Source organism: Pseudophryne corroboree, chromosome 2, assembly GCF_028390025.1.
Source record: "Pseudophryne corroboree isolate aPseCor3 chromosome 2, aPseCor3.hap2, whole genome shotgun sequence".
NCBI lineage: Eukaryota > Metazoa > Chordata > Amphibia > Anura > Myobatrachidae > Pseudophryne > Pseudophryne corroboree.
The window spans coordinates 649,825,799-649,846,978 of NC_086445.1; the positions used below are offsets into that span (position 1 = coordinate 649,825,799).

The 21,180-nt window shown below is 45.4% G+C and overlaps 1 protein-coding gene across 1 annotated transcript in view; it reads right to left on the bottom strand.

The window, feature by feature from the left end:
* MYO19 (myosin XIX) overlaps positions 1–21,180 on the bottom strand; it is a 450,559-nt gene that overhangs the window by 22,486 nt on the left and 406,893 nt on the right. The window contains exons 21-23 of the mRNA XM_063955000.1: positions 5,379–5,508; positions 5,134–5,219; positions 1,727–2,059 (exon numbers count right to left, since the gene is read on the bottom strand). Of these exons, the coding sequence (XP_063811070.1) occupies positions 1,727–2,059; positions 5,134–5,219; positions 5,379–5,508 (549 nt within the window). The remainder of the gene's footprint in view (positions 1–1,726; positions 2,060–5,133; positions 5,220–5,378; positions 5,509–21,180) is intronic.

Below are 21,180 nucleotides of genomic sequence, written 5' to 3' on the forward strand. Positions count from 1 at the left end.
ATAGGGACAACCTTATATAAGTGTTTTCCCTTATAGCATCTGTTTTATATATTTCTAACGCCAAATTAGTGCCCCCCCTCTCTGTTTTAACCCTGTTTCTGTAGTGCAGTGCAGGGGAGAGCCTGGGAGCCTTCCCTCCAGCCTTTCTGTGAGGGAAAATGGCGCTGTGTGCTGAGGAGATAGGCCCCGCCCCTTTTTCGGCGGCCTCGTCTCCCGCTTTTAACGGATTCTGGCAGGGGTTAAATATCTCCATATAGCCTCCGGAGGCTATATGTGAGGTATTTTTAGCCAAAATAGGTTTTCATTTGCCTCCCAGGGCGCCCCCCTCCCAGCGCCCTGCACCCTCAGTGACTGCCGTGTGAAGTGTGCTGAGAGGAAAATGGCGCACAGCTGCAGTGCTGTGCGCTACCTTTAGAAGACTGAGGAGTCTTCTGCCGCCGATTCTGGACCTCTTCTTACTTCAGCATCTGCAAGGGGGCCGGCGGCAAGGCTCCGGTGACCATCCAGGCTGTACCTGTGATCGTCCCTCTGGAGCTGATGTCCAGTAGCCAAGAAGCCAATCCATCCTGCACGCAGGTGAGTTCACTTCTTCTCCCCTAAGTCCCTCGTTGCAGTGATCCTGTTGCCAGCAGGACTCACTGTAAAATAAAAAACCTAAGCTAAACTTTTCTAAGCAGCTCTTTAGGAGAGCCACCTAGATTGCACCCTTCTCGGCCGGGCACAAAAATCTAACTGGCTTGGAGGAGGGTCATAGGGGGAGGAGCCAGTGCACACCACCTGATCCTAAAGCTTTACTTTTTGTGCCCTGTCTCCTGCGGAGCCGCTATTCCCCATGGTCCTTTCAGGAACCCCAGCATCCACTAGGACGATAGGGAAACACTATATTAACAATTTCCCCAAAATAGTTTAATTTCTGAATCACGATGTGGAAAATATTGTAGGCAGTTTCTTTTCCACTCCATCATGAAAATGACACACACAGCAAACCATGCTCAGTTCAGATATTGTTAAACTGCTGTGAACATTCCTAATTGGAAAGCTGTATAGCATGTTGCTTGTATTTGCACTCAGAATGATTAATTCCTATGTGTGTGTGATGTCAATATTCATAATGAAAATTATCTAAAAACAAATCTTTAAGATGTTATGAGATGCCTTAAGGTGCATACACATTTTGCGTTTTTGCCCAGCGTGTATGCACAGCGATGATCGCTGACATCGCTGGGCTGAAAATCGCTCAGTGCGTACACACTGAGCGCTTTTCCCCCCTGTCCAGCGATGTCAGCGGGGGTGAGCGGCTTCCCATAGCAGGATGCTATGGAAAGCCGGTCACCCCGCCGTTCATCTGCTGGAAATTCTAGTAGATGAACAGCGGCCGGGGGCGATGAAGTGGGAGCACGCATCAGCGCTCATTGCCGAAGCATACGCACTGGGCGGCTTTGAGCTGAAAGCAGCTCAAAACCCCAAAAGTGACCTGCTTTCAGCTCAAAATCACCCAGTGTGTATGGGCCTTTAGTGTAGCCTGGAAAACCATAGAGAAGGCAAGCTGTGTATCCATAGTGCTATAATGCTCTACACAAGTATGGGGAGGGGCTTACATGCTAAATACTGTACATCATGAAGATATTCTTCAACAGTGTAGATTACATTGTAATCTAAAGGTGTCTTGGAATCTCACTGAATGTAATTTTAAATAAGTAACTGAAATTTCTTTTAATAAATTTACCTGGGGAGTTGCTCTGATGGATGTGATGCCATTTTCTGATCGATTTGTTTGTAACGTATAACAATTATTTCTCGTCAGTGCATTTAGACATGCTAACACATGGATGTGCCTGTTAAAGCCTCCAGCCAGCACGGTCTTCCTCATGGGTGGTGCTCTGGACAACACAAAGCCAAGAATCCAAGACTGGAATATTGCAATGGTGGTCAGCTGTTTGATTTGCACTGAATTTGTTGTTGGGAAGTTAACAACATTATCTGGCATAAGTAGTGTAGTGTTTTCCATCACTTCTGTACTGTCATCTAGCTCCCACGCAGCTAACGCTTCCATCTGTTCCTAAAAACAAAAGTGAATTACAATGTTGGCAGCATGAATAACTGCATCACAAATAAGTTGTACAATTCCAAAAAGTGTAGCTCTAATCACAAATGTATAGTACTCAAAAGGGCAAGTTCACTTTTGGCCAAGTTCTGCTGACATAAGCAAGTTTAGCACTCTCACTCTGGCATGACCTTTGACCCTGAAATATGCCACCATACTCAATAGCCAAATCAATAGTGACATGTTTGTAAATGCAGTAATACTGTATGACCGGTATCCGGACTCCAGGTCGACAGCAAAAAGGTCGACACACCTTAGGTCGACGCCAATTGGTCGACACACCTTAGGTCGACATGGACAAAAGGTCGACAGGAACAAGGTCGACATGGAAAAAAGGTCGACATGACTTTTTCACGATTTTTTTTTCTTTTTTGGAACCTTTTCATACTTAACGATCCATGTGGACTACGATTGGAACGGTAAAGTGTGCCGAGCGAAGCGGTAGCGGAGCGAAGGCACCATGCCCGAAGCATGGCGAGCGAAGCGAGCCATGCACTAATTGGGGTTCCCGGTCACTCTACGAAGAAAACACCAAAAAAAACATAAAAAACCCATGTCGACCTTTTTCCTGCCGACCTTTTGACCATGTAGACCTAAGGTGTGTCGACCTTTTTGCTGTCGACCCTCAGTCCCAGACCCGTATGACCAGCCTGCAGTCATCTTCCACCTATACCAAAAGGCTCTTGAGATACTGTCTTAAATGCATATAACATTATGATGTTATCAAGGTTGCCATTTGTTAATTTGGGTTATACAGGCTACAGCGAAGCAATTTTCAGAAACACCTATTAAGTCTCAGTGTTTGTTTTATTAAGACAATAAATATAAACACAGATTACATTTAAAAAGGAGTTAAACAATTGGATAAAGCAGTTTCCTCCTGATAAATTTATCACACAGATTCAAAGTATCAATGTAGTTTACGCAGCAATAATGTTTGCATTTTACTTCCTTGCACACGAGAGCAGCTAGGGGCCATTTTAAAAGAAGTGCTGTAACCAAAGTCTTGGTCACTTCACTCTTAACACCTTCTCACAGGATACTGCATAATCCAGATCACCTGGAGTGCACGGACCAATATCAAAAGGACTTGTCATTCACCAGACCGCCTGCTAGTAAATGACAATTAACATCTAATTTCCTGCACTCACAGAAGATGGCCATTACTTATACAGACGTATACAGTTAATGCATTTAAGCACATCATAAATACTCATTTAAATACATTAGACTATTAAATACACTCTGTCTTATACAGAATGCACTGCAGATCAGCTGCAGGGCTCTACAGCAATATATATTTTAATACAGTTCAATTTTTTTTTTAATAAATAAATAATGTATGTGCATTGCTATTGGCCATAGTCCCAGCACTGGAACTTGTCTATGCCATGTCCCAGCATCATGCAGAGGGCAGCCTTATTCTACAGCCTGGGTTTAAGCGTTCCTTGCTGCAGTCCTGCTCTTTGCCAATGGCTATCACTTGTGCAACTGGCACCTCAGCGCTGTTTGGTCCATTCAAAAATGATGCAGAAGCACAAGGATTAACCCCCTCAGTGCCGCAGCCACCATCTTGACTATGTGGGACTAGTCTCTGGCAACACTGATACTGTTTGCTTGACCATACAATAGGTACAAGATCATTGAGAACTGTTGAAACTTCCCCCTATGACGCACTACTATATAGTCTTACAAGCTACAGGAAATCGACCTAGCCTTTCCTCTGTACTTGTTACTCCCTATCTGTGGTTTTGTTCTCGTACAATGGTTTACTGTTGTGTATTGCATTTTAGGTCTATCCCTTATACAGTGTTGTGCACATTTTGTAGTGCCTAATAAATAAAGATAATAAAAGGGCATCCAGTGAAGTCAGGGAGACCAACAAGGAATTAGTTTGGATCAAGGGAATGGTGAAAAGTGAATTGTTGAAGTGACAGAACTTTAAGGCTACAGGATGTGGTAGTTTAGTGGCACTGGCCAGATCAATTTTGTTCAATATTTGAGAAAAATAAAATCTAGCATGGATTAAGAAATCAAGGTTGGTTGCAAATTTAGGACAGACCATAACCCACAATAACGTTTCAAATATTTGGGAAACCAGGCTATCTTTTCCAAGAGAACATTATTTTCAATACATTTATTGAGATAATAATTATCCTACTTACACATTCAAATCTTATCGACTGTCCCCACACACGCCGGCAGCTATTCAAATGTTGCTGCCAACTGGCCCGAGAACTTAATTTCAGCTCGCTACCCACAGGAGTGGCGAATTAAAATGCGCAAAAAGTGATTTTGTCGGGTATTGCCGTTTTACAGTAAAACTCGACTGAAATGGGCGCAATCAGTGCGATAATGGGGATAAATTGATCACCCTGCGATCTGTCACTTTAGACGGGAGATCGGTGGGAAGAAAACAATTGAATTCACCCCTTTGTGGTGTGTAAAGTTTTAGGGGTATATTCAATTAAAGTAGGATCCGTTCTGACATGCATGCATTTGTCGCATCATCCTATACTGCTGTAGCCGCTGGAGTCCCCCGTCTCTCCTCCTCTCAAACCAAATTTTTTTTAAAGTCGACTTGGGATGGTCGGAAAGGGGGACAAAACCTGTTGGATTTGGCCCAGTTTCCGAGAGAAGCACGTGGATCTGCGGCTATTCCGTTGTCTTGTCGAATAATTCTGGGGTGTACTGAATAGGTCGGAACCACTTCCGACCTAAAAAAGTCAAAAACTGCCGTCTTGCCAACAGACGGCAGCTTTCGACTGCAACTGAATATACCCCTTATTGCAGGCATGTCCAAACTGCGGCCCTCCAGCTGTTTAGAAACTACACATCCCAGCATGCCCTGACACAGCTTTAGCATTCACTGACATCAGGGCATGCTGGGATATGTAGTTTCACAACAGCTGGAGGGCCACAGTTTGGACATGCCAGCCTTAGTGAGAGATCTCCTTAAGTGTGACCTGGGCACGTAATGACCCTACTTTTCTATACTAAGGAATGAAGGGGAAAATAAGAACACTAACCTTCCAATTTTTCCATGTCCTCTTGATAAGATCTGCGGCCTTGTGCATTCTCTCAATGTGCTTCCTTGCAAGCCAACCCCTTACAGCTAGATTATAAAAGGAATATATCATTGTTATCAATACATCAGATGCTTTTATAAACTACTTTGCATATTCATACAGTGTAAGCAAGGAACTATATGAAAATAAGCCCTGTAACATTTAGCTGAATTAAAAATACAGGCTTAAATCCAGTGTTACTGTACCTGCTTGGAGAGTCATGGCTGCCCTCCTTTGTCTGGCCAGCTTCCTATGTCTGTGTTGCCTCCAACAGCTCTGAATGCAAAATGCTTTTCTGGAAAGAGCCAAGTCTCTTTGCTTTTCAAGTACATTAATCTAATATTTAAGCAAAATACAAAACAAATTATCCTCTGTTAAAGATAGTATTTTCTACTATTCATCATCCTCAATTATTTATGAAGTACCACATAGCTCTGCATCACTGTGTAAGGGGAATGAGCATATACAGATACAGATGTGGTGTCCTTGTACATCATTGCTGCAGTCAAGCCAAACAGCCCCTCTTGGCGCGCAAATTCCTGTGAGACAAAAAATGCAACTTGGACAGGAGACTGCTAATTAATTTTATATGTGACACTTGTAATATCTGTGTGCATCAGAGTCTCTGAATCTGCATATGAAATGCTACAATGTTTTTATTATGTTATTATTTTAACAGGCAAAGAATCTGTCCAATTAGACTGGTACGTATTAAAATCTGGTAATTTATGAAAGCAATTGACAATCGATCATTTACTCCCAAACGCAGGAAAACAGACAAAAACGGTTGTTCAGACTAATTATTACCTCTCTATTAGAAATTACATTAAAATAGTAAACATGCCATTTGGCCATTATGAGTATACACTGAGTATATTACAGGTTGAGTATCCCTTATCCAAAATCTGTATTCATCTATACAAAAAAGTAATACAATTGTGATGGTGTATTATTCTCAACTTTGCTCTTTCTTAGAAGTTGAAAGAGTAGCCTTGGTATGCAACCTTTGTTGAATCTGTACCTTAGTCTGATCTATAAAAATAAAGGAATGTTACAGCCGATGAATTCTATGATCAAAATAAGTGGATCATCCATAATCCTTCAATTACATATATCTCAAGGCTGTGTTTAGTCAACTATGTATATTGCAAAGATCATAACTCAACAAACTATTAGATTGGTAGTTACAGGTAGAAGTATACATATGTAACATGTTGTGTGAAATGGCCTGGGTGATCAAAACATAAGATCCACAGGTTTTCACAGTGGCTGTAGCACCGACACACATATAGTGAGTCTGTGTATTGTAATTTTAGAGTCACAGCTCAGGTACTAGGGTTGTGGAAATACAGCTCATATGACCTCTCCTTAGCTTCTACTGCCTCCCTGTGTGTCTATTAACAACACTGAACAGGGGGCGAGGGTGCACGGGGGTAGGTCAGGGATGAGGAATAGTTTTTTTTTTTCCTTTTCTGTGGTATTGATTTGCTTGACAGGTCTCATACATGAATAGTGTTCAACTATGCAATATTCTGGAAAGCTCTGAAAGAAAAGTACATTTAGCACTGTTGCTTAGTGTGGTCTGGTGGGATATAAATGATTATATTGTTTCAGATATAATATGTTCCTGTCTTGATAATCCCCTATTTGCCCTTTCCTTCTTAATGCTTATATTTTTTTATTATTAACGTTCATCTGCTCTACTCTAATTTTGGGGAGATGAATGAACATGTGACTACAAAAGCTCCTTTTTCTTGTTAACACAATCATCTTGGAAAAATATTACATAAGCAGAAAAAAAAACAGAGGAAGGCAGCGCCGTGGACTGAGTGATATGTATGAAAATCGAAGTTCTTTGTGGTATAATAGTACAATGTATTAATATAAAAACAATAAGAAAAAATAAGATTTTACTCACCGGTAAATCTATTTCTCGTAGTCCGTAGTGGATGCTGGGGACTCCGTAAGGACCATGGGGAATAGACGAGCACCGCAGGAGACTGGGCACTCTAAATTAAGATTTAGTACTATCTGGTGTGCACTGGCTCCTCCCTCTATGCCCCTCCTCCAGACCTCAGTTAAGGAAACTGTGCCCGGAAGAGCTGACATGACAAGGAAAGGATTTTGGAATCCAGGGTAAGACTCATACCAGCCACACCAATCACACCGTACAACTCGTGATAAACTTACCCAGTTAACAGTATGAATAACAACTGAGCATCAACCAATGGATGCCAACATAACATAACCATTTATTAAGCAATAACTATATACACGTATTGCAGAAAGTCCGCACTTGGGACGGGCGCCCAGCATCCACTACGGACTACGAGAAATAGATTTACCGGTGAGTAAATTCTTATTTTCTCTAACGTCCTAGTGGATGCTGGGGACTCCGTAAGGAGCATGGGGATTATACCAAAGCTCACAAACGGGCGGGAGAGTGCGGATGACTCTGCAGCACCGAATGGGCAAACACAAGGTCCTCCTCAGCCAGGGTATCAAACTTGTAGAATTTTGCAAATGTATTTGAACCCGACCAAGTAGCAGCTCAGCAAAGCTGTAATGCCGAGACCCCTCGGGCAGCCGCCCAAGAAGAGCCCACCTTCCTTGTGGAGTGGGCTGTCACTGATTTTGGACGCGGCAATCCTGCCGCAGAATGAGCCTGCTGAATCGTGTTACAGATCCAGTGCGCAATAGTTTGCTTTGAAGCAGGAGCACCCAGCTTGTTGGATGCATACAGGATAAACAGCGAGTCAGTCTTCCTGACTCCAGCCGTTCTGATAACATAAATCTTCAAAGCCCGGACCACGTCCAGCAACTTGGAATCCTCCAAGTCACGAGTAGCCGCAGGCACCACAATAGGTTGGTTCAAATGAAACGAAGATACAACCTTTGGTAGAAATTGCGGACAAGTCCGCAATTCTGCCCTGTCCATATGGTAAACCAGATAGGGGCTTTTACATGACAAAGCCGCCAATTCTGACACTCGCCTAGCCGAAGCTAAGGCCAACAGCATGACCACTTTCCACGTGAGATGCTTTAGCTCCACGGTCTTAAGTGGCTCAAACCAGTGGGATTTCAGGAATCCCAACACCACGTTGAGATCCCAAGGTGCCACTCCCTTAACAAAAGTCTGAACCTCAGGCAGTGAAGCCAGTTTTTTTTTAAAGATTAAATTCAAGATGGGCCTGACCGAACCGTCCGGTTTCGGTAACACAAACATAGTGGAATAGTAACCGCTTCCCTGTTGAATGAGGGGAACCTTTACCACCACTTGCTGGAGATATAGTTTGTGAATGGCCGCCAATACTACCTCCCTTTCCATGGGGGAAACTGGCAATGCCGATTTTAGGAAACGGTGAGGGGGCGTTACCTCGAATTCCAGCTTGTATCCCTGAGACACAATTTGTATAGCCCAAGGATCCACCCGTGAGAGAACCCACTGGTGGCTGAAATTTCGGAGACGCGCCCCCACTGCACCTGGCTCCGCCTGTGGAGCCCCAGCGTCATGCGGTGGATTTAGTGGAAGCCGGGGAGGACTTTGGTTCCTGGGAACTAGCTGTATGGTGTAGCTTTTTCCCTCTACCCCTGCCTCTGGCAAGAAAAGATGCACCTCTGACTCTCTTGCTTTTTTGTGAACGAAAGGACTGCATTTGGTAATACGGTGCTTTCTTCGGTTGGGAAGGAATATATAGCAAGAAATTTGACTTCCCAGCTGTAGCTGTGGAAACTAGGTCCGAGAGACCGTCCCCAAATAATTCCTCGCCCTTATAAGGCAAAACCTCCATGTGTTTTTTAGAGTCGGCATCCCCTGTCCATTGCCGAGTCCATAAGACCCTTCTGGCCGAAATGGACATTGCGTTTATTCTAGAGCCCAGCAGGCAAATGTCCCTCTGGGCATCCCGCATATATAGGACAGCGTCTTTGATATGTCCCAGGATCAGTAGAACAGTTTCCCTGTCCAGGCCACCCCAGGTCAGCACACAGGTGAGAATTAACTAAGATCTCCGTATTATCTGACTATTATGTAGTAATATTTTTCACTCGGTGTGCATTAGGGAACACAGTTTTTTTTCTACACAGAATTACCCCTCCCTTTTAGCACCTGAGTGACATTACAATCTGATTGAGCAGCTTTCCATTTTGTGTATTGTATTTAGAGAGGCATAGACGGGTCAGCATTAGGAGGGATTGCTGACTCCAGAGTGCCATAGGGGAAGCCAGGGGTATCCCCAGGTAAGCTGTCTCTCAGATGCTGTAGGAGCCATTACCATGTGGCCTTACACTGGGAATTTAACCCAGACATATTTGTAATTATTTATGGGGTGGGTGTGGGGTGCGGTGGCCCCTTGTGTCGGTATGGCTGGGCTGCTTCAGGTCGGCACACCCTAACACTTTATTAACACTTATGATTTTCCCTATCACTTTGTATATATTATTTTAATCACACCACTTACATAGTAATTCTGTGCTTCTTATTAACCCCTATTAATTCTCACCTGTGTGCTGACCTGGGGTGGCCGACCTGTGCCGACATCGTGGGGTCCTGCACCCCGGACCCATACCTAGTATTAGGGACCCCCAGTGACAGAGAAGCCTTGTCGATCGGCCTGGGGGCTTAACCCTATATCTGCAGATATACGCAACTAAGATCTCCGTATTATCTGACTATTATGTAGTAATATTTTTCACTCGGTGTGCATTAGGGAACACAGTTTTTTCCTACACAGAATTACCCCTCCCTTTTAGCACCTGAGTGACATTACAATCTGATTGAGCAGCTTTCCATTTTGTGTATTGTATCTATCTCCTCCGAGAGATTATCAGTCCATGCTGCTACCGCACTACACATCCAGGCCGAAGCAATTGCTGGCCTCAGTAGAGTACCAGAATGTGTATATACAGACTTCAGGATAGCTTCCTGCTTTCTATCCGTAGGATCCTTCAGGGCGGCCGTATCCTGAGACGGCAGAGCCACCCTCTTAGATAAGCGTGTCAACGCCTTGTCTACCCTAGGGGAGGATTCCCAGCATAACCTATCCGTTGGCGGGAAAGGATACGCCATCAGTAATCTCTTGGAAATTACTACTTTCCTATCAGGGGAATCCCACGCTTTTTCACATAATTCATTTAATTCATGTGAAGGGGGAAAAGTCACTTCTTGCTTTTTCTCCCCATACATATAAACCCTCTTGTCAGGGACAGGGTTTTCCTCTGATATGTGCAATACATCCTTCATTGCTATAATCATGTAGCGGATGGCTTAAGTCATTTTAGGCTGCAACTTTGCATCATCGTCATCGACACTGGAGTCAGACTCCGTGTCGGCATCTGTGTCAACCATCTGGGATAGTGGGCGCTTATGAGACCCTGACGGCCTCTGAGCTGTGGGATCCGACACGGGTTGAGACCCTGACTGTCCCAATACTTCAGCTTTATCCAACCTTTTATGCAAGGAGCTTACATTATCATTTAACACCTTCCACATAGCCATCCAATCAGGTGTCGGCACCGTCGGCGGCGACACCACATTCATCTGCACTTGTTCTGCCTCCACGTATCCTTCCTCATCAAACATGTCGACACTGACGTACCGACACACCGCACACACACAGGGAATACTCTGACTGAGGACAGGACCCCACAAAGGCTTTGGGGAGACAGAGAGAGAGTATGCCAGCACACACCCCAGCACTATATAACCCAGGGATTACACAGTACCTTAGTGTTTACCCAGTAGCTGCTGTTTTATATAAAATGCGCCTAAATTTATGTGCCCCCCCTCTCTTTTTCACCCTTTTTCTACCTTGATACTGCAGGGGAGAGCCTGGGGAGCTTCTTTCCAGCGGAGCTGTGGAGAGAAAATGGCACTGGTGTGCTGAGGAAGAAGTCCCCGCCCCCTCAGCGGCGGGCTTATGTCCCGCTTCTATGTGTAAAAAATGGCGGGGGCTTGCACATATATACAGTGCCTGGCTGTATATATGTGTTATTTTGCCAAAGGTACTCTAATTGCTGCCCAGGGCGCCCCCCTCCCCCCCTGCACCCTACAGTGACCGTAGTGTGCGGGTGTGCTGTGGGAGCAATGGCGCACAGCTGCAGTGCTGTGCGCTACCTTAAGTGAAGACAGGAGTCTTCTGCCGCCGATTTCGATGTCTTCTTGCTTCTGCCTGCTTCTGTACTTCTGGCTCTGCGAGGGGGACGGCGGTGCGGCTCCGGGAACAGACTATCAAGGTTAGGTACCTGTGTTCGATCCCTCTGGAGCTAATGGTGTCCAGTAGCCTAAGAAGCGCAACCTAGCCGCAGTTAGTAGGTTTGCTTCTCTCCCCTCAGTCCCTCGTAGCAGAGAGTCTGTTGCCAGCAGAAGCTCTCTGAAAATAAAAAACCTAACTAAAATACTTTCTTATTAGCAAGCTCAGGAGAGCCCACTAAAAGCACCCAGCTCTGGCCGGGCACAGATTCTAACTGAGGTCTGGAGGAGGGGCATAGAGGGAGGAGCCAGTGCACACCAGTAGTACTAAATCTTTCTTTAGAGTGCCCAGTCTCCTGCGGAGCCCGTCTATTCCCCATGGTCCTTACGGAGTCCCCAGCATCCACTAGGACGTTAGAGAAAATAATAACCAACTGGAAAAATAACTGCGCAATAAGTTGTAGAACAATTGAATCTACAATATACAGCTGTCAATCAAAGACGTTCTTGTAATTCATAACTTTCAATCCAGATCACAGTAGTGTGATTTTCAGGGGTCAACTTAATTAGCGGTGAGAGGGACATGTTGCCCTATTACCTGCATGGAAACACTGCCAACAGCACCTCAACTCACCCCCCGGACATGATAGAAACTTTCAAAGACAGTATATGAAGGGTTTTTAACAAGTTACAAGAGGGAACATTTTTCAAAGTACATGCAGTGAAACTGGAGGGAGGTAGGTTCAAAGGTAACTGAAACCTTCACAGAAAGGGAAGTGGATAGGTGGAATAGGCTCTCATCAGAGGTGGTAGAGGCTAAGATGGTAGAGCAATTTAAACATACTTGGGATAGGCATAAGGATATCCTTACAAAGAACTAAGGATACAGTATGGTTGAAGTTACCAAAACTTTAAAAAAAGGGCGGACTAGATGGGCCAAGTGATTCTTATCTGCTACCAAATTCTATATCTACATGTAAGGACAAGAGGGCAAGGAGTTTAAATTGGATTCTATAACGTGGTGACAAGATGCAGGTTCCGGGTCCTTAAAATAGAATTTCTGATTGCTATACACACCTTCAAGTCCAAAATGTGTTTAACATTTATCGTATCATACATTGATAACCTTATATGTATTTAGCAAGTACACCAAAATGGTGCCGAGATATTGTATTACAAAATGTGTGTTGTACATTGAAATAAATAAGATACAGCTAAAAGAAAAAGTTATGTACAGGCCAATGAACCCAGCTGCTAGAAAGAGGAATATATAGTATCCTCCAGAAAAAGCAATAAACCACTTACAGAGACATGTGAAGCAGGATTAACCTAGGACAGAAAGCCAGCATCATAAGTTTATTGGATCACGGATATCTGAAAAGGTAAGTGCACATGTTGTAGTGGAAAACCAAAGGCTTAGTGATTACCCCGCAACTAATTGGCAGCAAAAATCCCTGCGGCACAGGGAAAGACTATTTAATCAGATAGTTTGTTTCCGCTCCGAAAAATAGGGACTCAAACGCGGAAACCCACTGATTACGTGTAATCTGCCAAACCAATAGGTTTCTTCCCGTGCATGACCTGATTTTGTGGGTTTTTCCACAGACTTTACCTCTTCAGTCCGACAGCGGGAACTTGTGCGCGGGATATTCACTGCTAATTGAATACCACTGGAGCGGCAATTAGTGCTAATTGAATTCCCCCTATAGACTGCACAGTTATTTTGTGTAGTGGACTACGGTGTCCCCACATGCCCTGATCTGTGCTGACTGCCGGTAGTAAGGTAACTGGCTTTAGTCAGGTTTAAGAAAGGGAGTAATGTGATGAGATATATGGTGTCAGGATCTTGAAAATAGGGATTTAGCCCACTGGACCACCCTTCTCTTGCAAACAGTGTTTAATATTGTTTGCATTGTGTGTACTGGCAAACAGAGCTACACATTACTGCAGTACCATCACAACAGGGAGATAGTACGGTAACTGGCAGACAGGGAATGCAGATGCAGAGTGGAGCTAGATAAAACTAATTTTAACAGTATTGTTGTTAATATATTGGACTGGGGATAGGGAGAGAGATAGAAAAAAAGAGACAGGAGTAGGCTGCAGTAAATGCGTCACAAAAGAGAGTGGTTACAGTTGTGTTGGAATCAACTATGATGTTGAAAACATACAAGTGGCAGGAGGGTGTGGTATAGACGATCTACAGGAATTAGATAGACAGTCATTAGATCAACCCTATATGCTCAACATGCATTAGGTCCACAGGGTCAAAATGGAAAAGGTAGACAGTAGAAAAGGTAGACCTTTTTTGTGTCATTCTCTGTTTTATGATATGTGACCCCAATTATAGCCAACATACACATGTGTGTGCTCATTGAGCTCACCATGCTTTGGGCAAGGTACCTCGCTCTGCTACCATTGCGCTCGGCACAGAGATCTATTCCCACTCATAGTCCAAGTGGATGGTGTGACAACATGGGGTAATTAGCTTTGTAGAGGGGTGAATCTGTGCAGTGTCTAGGTGCTCAAACTGGATCCAACACAGCTTTTTAGGTAAAATTAATGAAATTGTGTTTTACTTTCAGCATAAATGGAACAATTCAAGTGAACACAAAATAACAAACGCTTAACCCCCATTCAGAGCACTGACTCACCTTAGGCAGTTAATCTGCAAACATAGGGCGAGAAGCATCATTGCTTGGAGAGTGATTAAATGGAGAGAAAGTACCAACAAACAAGCTCCTGTCATTTTTCAAACACAACCTGTAACATCGCAGTTAGGAGCTGATTGACTGGTACTTTTTTTTCTCTCCATTTTATCACTTGCCAAGCAAAGAAACATACAGCCTGAAGTTTCTTAAATGAAATCTTAGTCCTGTGTCTCACAGGTGGCGTGCACAGTCTCAGTCCTGCTTCCTATAAGCATAACACAGGCTCTGGCCTACTCAAACTCAAGGTTAGCCACCTGGCTTCTTCCAAAAAAAGTGTACTGTAGCTCAGTCCCAGAGTTTCATGGTCTACTCTATCCCTACAGTTTTAGGCTCAGGCCTCCTGGCCCTCAATGTCTCAATAGTACAATGAACTCTATCGGGCTTTGTGTCAACAGGGCTGCTTACACAGGTCACAACCTATCCTGACTGCAGTCTACCAGTCTGACTCTCCACTGCAGCAATTAGATGTTCTCACACCTGCTTTTTCTGCTGCGTGGGTGGATCCCTACTGCTCTACACAGAATACATGTCATGTCATATTGTAATTTAACCTCATACTGACACAATGGTAAATCAAGCAAAAGTTGAAAAACGTGAAAACCCCCAGCTTGGGTAGACCATATGTGTGTCATCCATTTCATGTTAACCTTTTGAATTTGTCGACCTTAAGCACTGTCTACCTTTTAACAATGTCAGCATACTGTCTATCAAGAATCTTTCATCAGTGTGCCGTGGCAAGATTGTGAGAAGGGTGCAGTTGAGGACGACATCAGACTTAGGGAGAGCATAGTATTGCCAACAGTACAGACGTGTAAGCACTCTGGAGGGAAGACAATAGAAGTTCAGTTTTGGCCATTTTGACTAAAGATATCAGAGATGGGCGAGAGGCAGATTGTTATGCAAGAAAGGAGAGAAGATGACAGGTTTCTTGTTGCGGTCAGGTCAAAGAGGTAAGATAGGCCAAAGAAACTTTACAACAAACAGGGTGGAAGTTTGCAATGGAAAAAGCCAAAAACAGACCCATGTGTAGAGGGGATGGGAGGATTCAGAAGTAGAAACAGAGGGAATGGGGAAAGTATAACAGAAGCAATCAAGAAAATCAGAATCCGATAAAGAGTGGTTTGAATAGTAGGAGGTGAACCAGAAGAAGATGGTGTCAGAAAGGGCAATCAAATTTAATGAAAGCTGCTGAGAGGATCCGGAGAATGAGTAAGAAGATAAGACCCTTGGACTTGACATTCTTTTTTTGTCACTTTTAAAGGCACCACAAAGGTTCAACAGCTCTGTATATAGTAACATTACACAACAGAAGGGTCTTCAGACAGAGTAGTTACATATAAGAACATACTGTAACTGTAAAGGTATATATAATGAAAGTCTGCAGATTACTTAGTTACTTAGAAGGAGATAGGGCCTTGCTTGGAAGGACATACTCTCTAGAGATCATTAGTCATTAGTGACTTTAGCTGAAACAGACTGTGAAATAGAGGGAGTGGGTCACAGGAGTAATGAGAGGAGAGGAAGCTACAGAGGCTGATATAGAGAAGCTGCCCAGGTTCTTTGGAGGCAAAAAATTTAGTGGTGGTTAAAAGAGAGCCGCAAGAGACAATTGTTAATGGCTATTAGTGTGGCAGCTCGTAAGGCTAAACTCCAGACTTGAAATCACCCTTCTGCACCTGCTCTATCATTATTCAAGGCCAAACTTTTTATCTTTTTAGAATGAATTGGATATAGCTAAAGTAACTTTGACATGTGGGAGAGTTACAATGAAACCATATCACCCAAACTATGGATCAACTACATAAAAGTCTACTTTTTACTTCTTGGTTTTTAATGCAATAATGAGATAGCAGAGGATCCTCCTATTTTATTTTGAGTTGTAGATGTAGCTTTAAATACCAGCCTTTAGAAAGGTCATTAGAAGGATTTTGGGAGGACGAGAGATGAAACTCCCTTTTACAATTATAGGTATTTCTCTAGCATCCTTAAGGGATATTGGGGAAATCTAGTATGATGGGGTATAGACTGGGTGTGTTGGCTCCTCCCCTCTATGCCCCCTCCCACAGGCAGTTTAGAAAAAAGTGCCCTCAGGAGAAAATGCACATCCCTGAGCTCCAGAGAGTTTCTTCAATTTCTTTGTTTTCTGCTTGTTATTTTCGGTATGCTGTCTGGGCAATGGCATACCTGCACCGTGAGAGGTGGGGAAGGAGGTTGCGGTCACCGGCCTTATGAAGTGCAGAGTCCTGAGGGGTTGTTATTCAGCGGGGCGCTGCCGCAGCACGCTGCCTGAAGGTGAGATCGGTGGTGAGTACAAACCGGGTGCCCTGCTAGGGAGGTCCCCCGGTTCAAAGTGCGGCTGACCACGGGCGCGGCATACGGGACCCTCCCGGGGGAGTTCGGCTAAGATCCCCCATGTGGAAACTAGCACAAACGCTTGACTAAGCACTTGTTGTGAGGTTTTGAGCAAAAACTGAGACTTTGCCAGTATAATACTATTAGGTACTGTATTTCTGGCGCCATTTGCGGGGGCGGAGCTACCTCAGAGCAGGACCTGCAGCGTTTTGGAGCCTTCCTCTGCTTACTGCAGCACAGACCGCACACACAGCGCTTCCTGATCCTCAGACACGCTGGATATCTGGTACAGAGTGTAGCAAAGTGGGAGAGCTGCTTGTGTACACTATATAAATCCTATTTAGGATAGAAATTGTTAGTGTTTATAGTGTTATAGTGAGCTGACATCCCCACTGGGGCTGTGCAGCTCAGGGTGTGCTGGTGTCCTCTCTCTCTCTCTCTCTCTGTGTGTCTCCTCTCACATACAGTAGGGCAGGCTTGCAATAAAATGGTCTGTTTATATGTTGTTGTGCTTACTGTGAAACATGGGTAAACACAAGCTGTGCAGTGTATGCCACACCAGATTCTTTCCATTATGTACTGATTCTGTTTCATGTGAACATTGCAGTCAATCTTCACAAATTAGTGAAGGGGCTGGGGGAGAGGTTCTCCAGAGCCCCGCTGGTTAGGGTCTCTTAAAACTATGATGTCAGATATGTCATCCCAGCTCACTGCTAATGGGCAGAAGACTCAGCTACTACAACAAGCTGTTGCAGATTTGGCTACTAGGGTAGATGTACAGCCCCCCCTCTCTCATGCAGGTCCACAGAAGCGTGGTTTACCTGCTCTACTCTCTGATACAGATGATGATATACAGGAGGATGGGGATGACCTGGATCCCGTTAGTGGGGTTCCCGATTCTGCTCAGGGTATTGAACCCCAAATTCTGGCTATATGGGACGTGTTAAAGCTCCCTCTAGAGGACGCTCCATCACAGCAGTCGTTTTTCTTTATACAAAAATGAGATTTATGGTAAGAACTTACTGTTGTTAAATCTCTTTCTGTGAGTTACACTGAGCTCCACAGGGAATGACATTGGGGTGTAGTATAGGATCTTGATCCGAGGCACCAACCGGCTAAAAGCTTTGACTGTTCCCAGAATGCATATCGCCGTCTTCTCTATAACCCCGCCTCCGTGCACAGGAGCTCAGTTTTTGTTAACCAGTCCAATGCAGTAGCAGGCAAAAGAGACGACAACCGTTAGTAGCCACATACATCACATTTTCACGACAGGAGAAGGTGTCAGCGGCTAATGCCTTACCAACCCAAAGAAGCTAAGTGCATCAGGGTGGGCGCCCTGTGGAGCCCAGTGTACCTCGCAGAAAGAGATGCAACAACGGTAAGTTCTTACCATAAATCTCGTTTTCTGCTGCGGGGTACACTGGGCTCCACAGGGAATGACATTGGGGATGTCCTAAAGCAGTTCCTCATGGTAGGGGACGCACTGTAGTGGGCACAAGAACCCGGCGTCCAAAGGAAGCATCCTGGGAGGCGGAAGTGTCAAAGGCAGAGAACCTTATGAACGTGTTCACTGGGGACCAGGTAGCCGCCTTGTACAATTGTTCAAGGGTCACACCACGGCAGGCCGCCCAAGAAGGTCCAACAGACCGAGTAGAATGGGCCTTAATGGTAGCAGGAGCTGGAAGGCCAGCCTGTACATAAGCATGTGCAATCACCATTCTAATCCATTTAGCTAGGGTCTGCTTGTGAGCAGGCCAGCCACGTTTGTGAAAACCAAACAGTACAAAGAGAATCCGACTTCCAAAGGGAAGCAGTTCTCTTCACATACTGTAGATATGGAGAGCCCATACCACATCCAAAGACCACTCTTTGGAAGACAATTCAGGAGAGGCAAAAGCCGGAACCACAATCTCCTGATTAAGGTGGAAAGAAGACACCACCTTAGGTAAATTCCCGGGACGTGCTCTAAGAACCGCCCGATCACGGTGAAAAATCAGATATGGTGACCTACAAGACAAGGCACCCAAATCCGACACCCGTCTAGCAGAGGCAATAGCCAGCAGAAACACTACCTTAAGAGAAAGCCACTTAAGGTCTGCAGATTCAAAAGGCTCAAACGGAGACCCTTGCAACGCCTCCAGAACCATCGACAAGTCCCAAGGAGCCACAGGCGGGACATTAGGAGGTTGAATCCGCAACACACCCTGAGTGAACGTATGCACATCAGGTAAGGTCGCAATTTTTCTCTGAAACCAAACCAACAAGGCAGATATATGAACCTTGATGGAGGCCAGACGAAGGCCCAAGTCCAGGCCCTGTTGTAGAAAGGCCAAAAGTTTGGCCGTACAAAACTTGTGAGCATCATAATTGTTAGAAGCGCACCAAGCAAAGTAAGAATTCCAGACCCTATAGTAAATCCGAGCAGAAGCCGGTTTCCGGGCCTTCAACATGGTTTGAATAACCGCCTCAGAAAATCCTTTGGCCCTCAAGACGGAAGCTTCAAGAGCCACGCCGTCAAAGCCAACCAGGCTAAATCCTAATATACACAAGGGCCCTGAACGAGGAGATCTGGGTGCTGTGGAAGTAGAAGGGGACGCGCTATCAAGAGACCCTGAAGGTCTGAGAACCAATGCCGTCTGAGCCACGCGGAAGCAATCAGAAGTAGGATTCCTCCTTTTTGCTTGAACTTCCTTATTACTCTGGGCAGTAGTGACACCGGAGGGAACACATATGGCAGCTGAAAGTTCCATGGAATTGCCAGTGCTTCCACGAACGCTGCTTGAGGATCCCTTGTCCTTGATCCGAAGACCGGAACCTTGTGATTGTGTCGAGACGCCATCAGGTCCACATCTGGAAGGCCCCACCTATCCACGAGGAGTTGAAACACTTCTGGAAGGAGGCTCCACTCGCTGGCGTGTACGTCCTGACGACTGAGAAAGTCCACTTCCCAGTTTAGGACCCCCGGAATGAATACTGCTGATATGGCTGGCAGATGGCGTTTCGCACACTGAAGGATCTGTGATGCTTCCCTCATTGCCATGCGGCTTAGAGTGTCGCCTTGATGATTAATGTATGTCACCGTGGTGGCATTGTCCGACTGTACTTGAACAGGTCTGTGTTGTATTAAATGCTGGGCCAAGTTCAATTAGTTGAACACTGCCCGCAACTCCAGAAAGTTTATCGGGAGGAGAGACTCCTCCTTGGTCCACCGACCCTGAAGGGAGTGTTGGTCCAACACCAACACCGCGCCCCAACCTCTCAGACTGGCATCCGTCATCAGAAGGACCCAGTTGGAGACCCAGATGAGACGACTCCTGCTCAATCGTTGGTCCTGAAGCCACTAACTCAGTGACAGACGGACTTCCGGAGACAAAGAGATCATTTGAGACCCGATCTGGTGAGGCAGGCCATCCCACTTGGCAAGAATCAGCTTCTGTAGAGGGCGGGAATGGAATTGAGCGTACTCCACCATGTCGAAAAGCCGACACCATGAGACCTAGCATTTGCATCGCCAAATGTATCGACACTTGCGGACGAGATAGGAAGCATAGAATGCTGTCCTGAAGCTTCAGGACTTTCTCCTGAGACAAGAACAACTGCTGGTTGTGAGTGTCCTACAATGCCCCCAAATGCACCATGCTCTGAGCAGGGACCAGGGAAGATTTCTTCCAGTTGATGAGCCACCCGTGGGCTTGCAGAAACTGGATAGTCAGATCCAGATGGCGTAGGAGAATTTCTGGGGAATTTGCCAGGATCAACAAGTCATCCAGGTACGGTAGGATCCTGACCCCTTGACGGCGGAGTACAGCCGTCATTACCACCATGACCTTGGTGGAGACTCGCAGAGCCGTGGTCAAACCAAAAGGTAATGCCCGAAACTGGTAATAGAGGTTGCCAACTGCAAACCTCAGGTATTGCTGATGCGACATTGCAATAGGAATATGCAGGTAAGCATCCTGTATGTCCAGGGAGACCATATAATCCCCAGGTTCCAAGGCTAGAACAATAGAGCGAAGAGTTTCCATACGAAACTTGGAGACCCTCACAAATTTGTTCAAGGACTTGAGGTTGAGAATAGGCCGGGAGGACCCATTCGGTTTCGGGACTAGGAACAGCGGTGAATAGTACCCCTTGCCTCTCTGAGCCAGAGCCACCTGTACTACCACTCCTGTGTCCAGGAAGGACTGTACCACCGACTGAAGAGTTTTTGCCTTCACCTGATCCGAAGGGACGTTTGTCAGGCAAAATCGATGAAGGGGACGATTCTTGAAGGATATGGCGTAACCTCGAGTGACGACTTCCCATACCCAGGCATCGGAAGTGGTCTTCAACCATTCCTGAGTATACCCTAGAAGTCGGCCCCCCACCCTGGGATCCCCCAGAGGGAGGCCCGCCCCGTCATGCAGCAGGCTTGTCAGTCTTGGAAGCAGGCTGACAGGAAGCCCAGGCCCGTTTGGGTTTGGGCTTAGTAGGTTTGGAAGTGCAAGCCTGTTTGGGTACGCCTGACCCTGAAGGACGAAAGGAGCAAAAGGAAGTACTCTTAGCCTTCGGTACCGAAGGAGCAGTACTAGGCAGACAAGTTGTTTTAGCACAAGCTAAGTCAGCCACCATCTAGTTGAGGTCTTTTCCGAAAAGAATGTCTCCCTTAAAAGGGAGCACCTCCAGGGTTTTCTTCGAGTCCAGATCCATGGACCAGGATCGCAGCCAGAGAACCCGGCGAGCCAGTATGGACGTAGTAGAAACCTTGGCCGTCAG